General features: G+C 44.4%; 1 protein-coding gene across 5 annotated transcripts; it reads left to right on the plus strand.

Annotated features, from left to right (window-relative positions):
- Positions 1 to 239: 239 nt before the first annotated feature.
- Positions 240 to 8,869, plus strand: LOC135396568 (uncharacterized). 5 transcript variants are annotated; one of them, XM_064627602.1, is made up of 11 exons: positions 240 to 345; positions 535 to 577; positions 714 to 980; positions 2,571 to 2,605; positions 2,874 to 2,958; positions 3,011 to 3,042; positions 3,131 to 3,205; positions 3,525 to 3,721; positions 4,199 to 4,358; positions 5,192 to 5,303; positions 5,727 to 8,869. In XM_064627602.1, coding segments are annotated over exons 2-11 (1,047 nt in total). In that variant the 5' UTR covers positions 240 to 345; positions 535 to 575; the 3' UTR covers positions 5,809 to 8,869. The 5 variants fall into 5 exon arrangements, with proteins under 5 accessions (XP_064483672.1, XP_064483671.1, XP_064483673.1 ...); XM_064627601.1 differs by having other exon boundaries at positions 240 to 577; XM_064627603.1 differs by having other exon boundaries at positions 240 to 577; positions 3,534 to 3,721.
- Positions 8,870 to 9,366: the final 497 nt, after the last annotated feature.

Raw genomic sequence — 9,366 nt, forward strand, 5'->3', positions numbered from 1 at the left:
GTGGTTTTTTACTGCTTTTTCTGTTACATTTATTAGCCTGATCGCCAGCCCAACCACTCAATCAAGAACGACGGCGTCGAAAGCGCGCGCGTATCCACCGTATCCACATCGTGCCATGTGCGTAATGTGCAGGTACGCACACAACGGCAGCGGTGGCGCTGTCATATGATCGAGTCACGTGGGCGAGAGGAAACGCGAGCGCGCGAGCTACGCGAGTGAGTCGATCGAGTGCGCCACAATGGAGAAGCTGGTGGTTAGGTCGTTAGGTCGCTAGACTACGGCGGTGCGCGGTAATAACGTTGTACTTTGCCAGCAACAACAAAAAAGTTGCCACGTCGTAAAAGGGTGAGCGCTCCTTTCGTTGCAACGTTGTGTCGACAACGTCTTGTCTAAATATTTGTAGGATATTTAGATCTCGCACTTGCAAAACATGTGACGAACGCTAAGAAGCTAGGCCTAACTAGTTGTGGAAGTGGTGCTTTTCATTGTTCAGTGTAGTACACTAAATAGATATACATTAATATTTTGAAACAGGAGTTGTGTACGTCCGTTGTCCTTCGTAAACTTTGTGCAAAATGTGAGTATTGTGCATTCCTCACGTCAGCATTTTCAACTAACGTTTGAACAATATGGCGCCAGTCGTGGCTGTGCGTCCATTATAAGTTGGAGTCATAACAGTAGCTTTTTACCAGTTTCGTCTGTTTGTGTTTTAGGAAAAAGTTCTGCGTAGTGAGATTTGTGGAGGAGGACGCTGTAGCGGTAGTTCCCTCCTGCTGGCTGAAAGGAAATGCGAAACAAAACTCCAAAGGCTATCTACAGGGCATGTTTTACTGGCCGCCGTCAGCGTTCAGAGGCCAAAAGCTGGTCCGTGCAATAATGTCTGAGCATCCGCCGTCGGCAAACTTCGGCATTCTCGAGGCAGTAATTCTGAAGACCAAAGATACTCCATTCTTTACATTCCAGTTGACACGAGGTTTTAGGTAAGAGCATTTTAGGGGGAAATTCATGAAGTTGTTCCGCGTTTCTAGTTCCAGCCATCAGCATGTGTTTTTTTTTTTATATGTGCTAGTCAACTGACAAAATCGAAAGGTTGGTAGCTAGAACGCTTGTGGCATGTTAAAGCTCAAGTCTTAAATATTAATGTTAAAGCTCAAGTCCCGCGCACGACTGTGCATGTTAGGCAGCTTATTTTCAATTGGGCAAAACGCCATATTTACTTAGTTTCTTTTGCAGTGAAACTGGCATTTCAATCACATTTTGAGGTATAATCACGATTTTCTTTATTGTGCTGTCCAAAGTGGCGTCTTTCTGGACCCCTCTGTGGCTCAGTCAGTTGCAGGCCATTGCATAGAAGAATGCAAGCTTCATAGCAGACGACAATGCCGGGTGACGTCACAGTATTTTCCTTCTGGTGGACGGCTGTGCACTTTGCATGGTAGTTTTGGTTTGGTATTCTCATTTATGGATTAATTACTCGCACAAAATGAATGCAAATGTTGTGTTCGGTATCAAGGGAGTGGTCAGTGTTTGGTATGATGCTCACCAAATTTTTTTCGAATGCTTCCGAAGTCTCCCTCTAAGCAGTGGGGCATGATTCAGGTGCTGTCTGTATTACCCTGTAATGTTTACAGACTGGCGCAAGAATGCAGACTTCCATTGTTCTTGTTCGCAGCAGGGATCGTAATGAGTTTTTATATAATAATAAAACAATGCTTTCGTAATGTAGCATCTCGCGTTTCTCGGAAGAACAACTAATTAGGGGGATTTGTGTGCTTGCTGGCACACAGTGCAGGGAGTCACCGTGAAGGTCTTCTATTATTGGTGTAATGAATGATGAACAGAGCTAGACAAATTCACCATGACCTTTGCCTCTCCCACCTTTTGTAAATCGCTTTTTTTTTGTTTGCCCCAACATCAATCCTTCTAAAGCTTTCCACATGTGGGTCACTCCACCTTAATTTTAATTTTAGAAGTTTAGGAGAGGCGAGAGAGGACTGGCACGGGATATCATTCATTCTTCGCAATCCCTCAGACATGGTCGCACAAAACAAACAAGCACAGCGTTGATAACTCCAGCCTGATTGCACACTCTTCGGCACGTCACAGCGAGCACCCCTCAGGCTAGAATGGAAATGTCAAAACCTCCTCACCCTTTATTTCTACTAGATGCCGCCAAGGTGGCTCCCCCTTCGTCGGCTGGTCGGAACTGCTTTCCAGTTAACTCTGCTTTCAGCTGTACACTCTTAGAAATTAACTTAACCGTGTAGCATGTTCCTTGCCCACCATAATCTCGAATGATATTGTTATCTGCTCTGGTTTGTTGAAAACTGGAGGCATACACTGTTTTGTGACATTTATGCTTTTCATGATTCTCACTCCAAAAGGTGTACGCCTGAAGCCACGGGAAATAACGTTATCATTCAAGATTATGCTAGACGAGGAATGTGCAATGTGGTGAAGTTCATTTTTAAGAACGTAGGCTGAATTACCTCAGGCTAAAAACTAAGTAAAACACGGGTGGTTATGTTTTATAAGAAAGAGAAAAAAAACTAACTGCACCTTTATTGCAGGCCCGAGCAGAGACAAGGGCCAGAGAAAACCACAAGTGAGTAGAAGTTAATTATTGTATCTGTATAAAGCAAATCATAGGTTGTCATAGATGACGGCTTCAGAGCATTTTCTTATATGAACAGGAACTGTACAATGTCCTATGAAATGAAGTTTTAAGGTCTAGAAGATGAAAACCCAGCCTAACACAGAAGACGTGTTTGGCTGCTCTTGTCATCATTATAAACTTTACAGACATTACAAAAGATCATTAGTTACGACTGTGAAGTTTTAAGCGCAGCACAGTACTTTTCTGTATGTTTTAGGCTATGATGCTGGGGCCATTTCTTTTCGGGACGATGAGGCCGCAGACGACCTCTCTCCACTGTTGGCGCCGCGCACAATCAGAAGGTAATGGAGGGATTGTGTTCTAGATCACATATGGACATCAATTCTGTTGCAGTTCTGAAAATGTTTTTGCTGACAGTTTGTCTGGTAAGTCTGCTGTTCAGTCACTGCTTTAAATCAATATAAATTTTTTAACGGGAAAACTTCATTAACAAGTACTATCATTCCAATGCAGAGGAGGCCAACCCTGATGTTTGGCTTGCCCCTGAAGATTCTGGTGACCGCTCTGCTCCCACATGTTCTGACAAAGGTAACTGAGATTGTAGCTGCTGTCATAAGCAAGATAGACATACGTGCCTTTTTCAAATTAACTATCTTGCCCCAGTACATTTGGAGCTTGGTATAGAATGTGGTGATATTGTGAAAGTCTGTGCTCTTGTGTCACTTTGTCATTGTTGAACTAAATCCACTGGAATGGGTTCCACGAACTTGCTTATTGAAGTGGGCTTGTTCACTAGTTGCAATAATGGACCTTGTGTAAGGCTGTCCGTGTGATAAGCCTTGTGTCTAAGGTGACGTCACAAGTGTTACTCTAGTGTTATCTACGAACTGTATTATACCATTATCAGTTTCCCCAGATACTGCCCGTGCCATCCTTCGTGAGCTGCACGACATCAAGCAACAAAATATTGCGCTGATGAAAATTGTGAAGCAGAAAGGCACTCAGGCATCAACAGTGATGATGGAAGACCTCCCACTACACACAGAGGAGGAGGTGAAGAGCATTGAGTCCCGGCTTGAAGATAAAGAGCTTTACTCGGATCTGGTAGGCGCACTCATGAAAAGGAGGCACAAGTCATGCAGTAGTGTCAAGCTCTCTGCAGATTGTGGAGCTTGGAATGAATGTGTTTTATTGGCTCTTTTAAAATGCTTGCAGAACTGATATTGATGGCTCCTAACCAGCTCCGGTGGCGCAGCGGTAACGCGTGCGCTTGGAGACTGGGAGGTCCGCGGTTTGAATCCGCGGGCCGGCTGTGCCGTCTGGGGTTTTTCCTGGGTTTCCCTCAGATGTGTAATAGGCGTATGCCGGCACAGTTCCCCTGAAGTCGGCCCATGGACGCAGCTATCCTCCCCCCGAGCGGATTCCGCTCGGTCTTCCACTTCACCCTTTCCTCTCCTCCTCTCCACCACCTTTCCCTTCCCGAGAAACATGCCGCCTAATCAGGCAGGCAGACCTCTCGGGTTCCTCCCAACGACACTCCCCCTCCTCCTCCTCCTCGATGGCTCCTAATACACCTTGCAGGTCGCTGCATTCTCGTTTCTTGGAGGCAACCAACTGAGGCAAAAGGTAACAGTCATGATGAGGCGCCTTCTATCAGACAGTCTAGGCCAGCAGTACAGTTGCTTTGGTGCGAAAGGCAAAAGACCCTTCTGTAGTCTCAACATCTGTGGTGTTCTCAAAGGTTAGTCTCAGATCATTACAATAGTATTTCTTGTATGATGAAATTAGTTGTGCCGCTATATCTTCGTAGTATCTGAATCTTCACATGGTTTACTATTCAACTGTTTATTATGTGGTGTTATGGGTATGTATCTGACTGCATGTGTGCTGCAGAATGTATTTTTTTAAAAGCACTGCTGCTGTCTTGCTGGTTCATGTTTATAAAAATCAGTGAAAACTGAGCAAGTAACCTACTGGGCTCGTTCTGTTAATGCAGTCTTCTATGATGCCTGCTAAATTCTTGTTAACTGTAAAAATGATGCTGTGGCTCCTTTCAAATTTTGTTGAGTTAGTACTTGAAAGAGCTTTGGAAAGAGCAAGATGGAATGAGGTCAGGTATGTTAAGATGTCCGTCCATGCCACGACCTGGGCCAGAGGTGAAATGGGTTGAATCTTGGCACTGGCTGCGCTGTCAGGTTTTCCTTGGGTTTTCCTCCTGTTCCTTGCTCCTTCATCCTGTTCCCTCTTTACATCTCTAAATGAAATGTTCATGTGGCTGTATTGCCACTTGGAGTCTGAGTTTCATGAACAAAAGGAATTACTGATACCTCTTTGCTGACAAATATTGGAAAGGAGCAGTAAACTACCATCCAGACCCCCAAAATATGTGCTTGCAAAAAGTCCGATATAACTGGGTTTCTTTTGCTTGGTAGGCCCTCAGAGATGGGAATCTTTGTACCTTTCTTCAGCTCTACAGCTGTCACAGCTTCGTTGTAGCCGTTAAATACAGACTTTAATCAGAGACTAAGTACTGCTAACAATCAAGACATGATGAGTGGACGTAACCTCTTCCAGATGCCATTCGACGGAACAGGGGCACTGCACATGCCACCGACAGAGAAATTGAGTCTTGTATCCGAACCTGGCTCAAGAACTGCGTAACGCGTATCAGCCTGAGACAGAAAGGGTAAGTATGTTTACCCTGTTCTCATCCTTTGGCAATCTTCATGATACTACTGTCAAGCCTTGTTACAGTAAAACTACCACCAAAATCCCTGTGACATGCATGTGTGGTAACTGTATGGTCAGCAGTATTATTTGCTATGCCATTCTTGTTACATTTCAGCTACAGGTCATGCAGTCCATCAGCTCTGCATTTTCTCGTGTATTTATAGTCATTGTATGCCTTACATAGCTGTAAATGTTCTGACGTGTTGACACAGGTTCATTTTGAAATGCCACATTGGAAATTTTCCACAAGTGAACTATGGTGTAATGTGCTTGCATGGTGGTTTCAAGCATATAAAATACTTTGTTGTGCTCTTTTGAGGGCCTCTCATATTCCTATTTCATGTCATCGTATGCTAATCAAGTGATATTCTGTTTACAGCGGTTCTGAAAACCATGCGCCTTCTACACCGAACAGCACCACAGACCACCGACTTGGAAGACACCAGCAACAGAGGAACTAGACTCTTCAGTCAAGAAACCAAGGAAACAGTCAAGAAACCAAGGAAAACAGTGTATAACATAGATGGGTAGAAATCCAGCGAACCGGTAGAGATGTAGGAAGGGAGTTGCCTCAGGACAGAAGCCGCCGATATTTCGAACAGAGACTGTTCTTCTTCTGGGCACCGTCCTCATCATTGGCATGGTATTTAAAGGGTTAGGTGTGACGTGTTTAAAGGTTCATGCGAATTGTGGGTCAACAGCCCGGAGGGAAGAAAGGTCCGTACGGGTTTTTACGGCGGGAGTGAATGGCTGCTTTGTTAGAGTGTGGAGGGGATTATGTGAACGTAGTGATCTAGGCTACAGACCGGTTACAGAAAAATGGAAGGTTCACGAACACGTGGACGAAACGGGACAACAGGCAAGAATTCGCAAGCATAGCGAAAGATAAGGATGTTAGTGGTTACGTGGGGAAAATTCCAGAACGAGCAATTTTTTTTTAAATATATATTTGTAATGCAAAGTTGTGGCATGCAATAAAGAGAGCAGAAAGCAGTGGCCATGCAGAACATAACAGATGATAATGGAGGTAGATGGGAAAAGCATATTTTATTTGTGAAGTGTTTCTAGGGTGCCTTGTGATTTGTTGATACCGGACGGGTGAAGAGCGTTGAACTTGTATATGAGATAAGACTCCCTATCACGTCTGTCACGTGTGGATCTAAACCCGGTTTCTAGAATATATAGTTTAATGTTGTCAAAATTGTGACCAGGAACGTTAAAGTGTTCGGCGACTGCTTTGGGGAGTTTGTTGGACGTGTCGGTTCTGTGTCCGGTAAGGCGGTTGTTCATTTGTTGGCCGGTTTCACCAATGTATTGCATAGAGCAGTCGCCGCATTCAATGCAGTATATAACATTGGAGCTTGTGCATGTGAATGCGTGGTTAACGGGATGGGTGTAATTGCTCGCAGTGCTTTTGATGGAGTTAGCGTGTTGAACGTGCTTGCATGTTTTGCAGCGCGGGAGGTTGCAGGGTCGTGTTCCCGTGTACGGGGCGCTCGTTTTGCTGATTTTGGCATTGACCAAGGAGTCTGCCAGGTTTCTTGCGCGTCGGTATGTCACCTGTATGGGATTTGTGAATATGTTGTTAAGTCGGGCACTGCTTTGGAGGAGGGGCTCGTGCTTCTGTAGAATGGCTTTGATGTTTGGAAGTGCGTTGGAATATCTTGTGATGAAGCTTATTTGGCACGCGTCGGGATTTTTTCGGTTTTCCAGAACCTCGTTTCGATCGAGTGTGAGTGCCTTGCGACGGAATTCGGTTAGGAGGGAGTCTGGATAGTCCCTTTGGGCAAGTGTACTGCAGAGTTCGTCAAGCTTCTCAGTGTAATCTGTGTCGTTTGAACAAATTCTGCGTAGTCTTACACTCTGCCCATTAGGAATTCCAACCTTACAGTGACGCGGGTGGTGACTCTTGAAGTGAAGGTATTGTTGTTTGTCAGTTGGCTTTTTGTACAGGGTTGTGACGAGGTTGCCGTTGTCTAGTGATATCGTGGTGTCGAGCAAGTTAATTAAGTGAGTTGACTGTTGTGATGTGAACTTTATGTTGCTATGCGCGGTGTTCAGTAGGTCTACGAACTTTTGAAATTCATGTTCCCCGTGTTCCCATATTATCAGTATATCATCGATGTATCGAAGGTACACCGTGGGTTTTAATGAGTGGGCGCTGAGAACTTTGTTTTCTAGGAACCCCATGAAGATATTTGCGTATGTGGGTGCAACAGGTGTGCCCATACTTGTACCGTGTACTTCTAGGTAGTATTCGCCATTGAACTCGAAGTAGTTCAGTTTAAGAACCAAGTCCATTAGAGCGAGTATGGTTTCCGTGTCTTTTCTGGTGTTTGTAGTAGAAAGGGTATTGCAGAGGGCTGTGATTCCGTCGTTGTGTGGGATGTTAGTATACAGTGATGTCACATCCAGCGTGGCTAGTATTGTGTCCCTACCAAATGTACGAGTGTTGTTTATATCTCTGATTATTCTGAGGAGGTGGGGTGTGTCTTGTACATGCGATGGCAGTGTTGTCGGAATATGGTTTAAATAGTGGTCCAGGAATTTCGAGAGTCTTTCTGTTGGTGTGTTAGGTTGTTATTAGATACAATTGGCCTGCCGGGGATGTCAGCCGTATAGAGCTCGTTGGCGTGTACCTTGTGGATTTTGGGCAGTAAATAGAAACGTATAACTTACGTATACGAGAGATGTATTTTCTTTGATGATCAAGCACGCAGTGTTCAACAGGACAGTAGCCATTACCTTTTGAATATAACATCCCAGTTTTCGTACTCACATGTTTGCAAGCATTTTAAGATTTAGTACTGTGGAAGTTGGGTTTGGGGGAGCCTTTCTGTGCTGACAGCAGTATGAGCTGTGTAAAAACCAGCTTTTTTTTAATTCCACATTTTACTTTTGAATACAATGCTTCCTAGCATATTTTTGTAGCACGATAACATTTGCATATATTGTTTGTTTTTAACAGTGAACAATACAGGTATTGACAAATTTTCAGAACTTGCGAGCACTGTTTTCTCTGTCCGACGCCTTAGCAGCAAGCATAAGTGGGCTTGTTCACTCATTATAGAGGTGGAGGAGTGTGCTGGCAGGGAGACCAATTCCGACCACCTTTCGAGAACATGCAGGCACACCGAAATTGCAGCGTGTTGCTATCAGCTCACACTCACCTCCCTCTGAACGAGTAAATGAGCCCATTTCCGCTCGCCGGTAGGGCGTCGTACCAGGGACGAAGTACACCGCTGGCATGCTCTGTACACGTTTGTTTGGACCTGCCCCGTGTTGCTTGACATATTTGTGCAGATGTATGAAAAAGCAAGGAGGACTACATGTCATCCAGGTGTGACCTCAGTGACTACATAAATCCTACTCTGTGAAGCCACAGATAGTGCATATACTATTTTTGTTTTGTTGAGCTATGCACAGGAGCTATGCCTTTGAACTGTGCTTGTTTTCAGTCTAGTCAGCATTAAGTGCAAATGTACATGATTTTATCAGTTGAAATAAATTATATTGCCCAGGCTCATGTGTCTGAGTGAGTAATACGGGCGAGGACTGTAGCAGGGCTAGTCATGGTCTAAAGTACGTCTAAGGGTGGCTAAAGCAAGGTACAGGAAATGTATAACCCTAGATCTGTCGCCTGAATGGAGGGATAAAATTGGTCTAGCTCTAGACTTCATGTCTAATACATGGTTAAGTGTCTGACCCTGTTCCAGACATCCAGGTCAAAAGAATGTCTAAATCACGGCTAGGTACATAGACATCGGATGTCTAGGGCTAGATGGCTAGGTGGCGTAACGTTAGACGTGTTATTTGACGTCTAGTGGAGGGATACTAGACATTTGGTCTAATTGCCTAGACATTCTATAGACATTCCTTATCTCTTTTTTTAGACGTCATTTAGACGTCTAGTAGACTACCATGTGTTCCCTGGGTAACCAAGTAACCAACCTTTCCATTCTGAGGGCTTCCAAGAGCTATATTCTCTGAATCCTTTGGTGGTTTCGATAAAGAGCGTC

The sequence above is a fragment of the Ornithodoros turicata genome, chromosome 6 (assembly GCF_037126465.1).
Source record: "Ornithodoros turicata isolate Travis chromosome 6, ASM3712646v1, whole genome shotgun sequence".
Lineage (NCBI taxonomy): Eukaryota > Metazoa > Arthropoda > Arachnida > Ixodida > Argasidae > Ornithodoros > Ornithodoros turicata.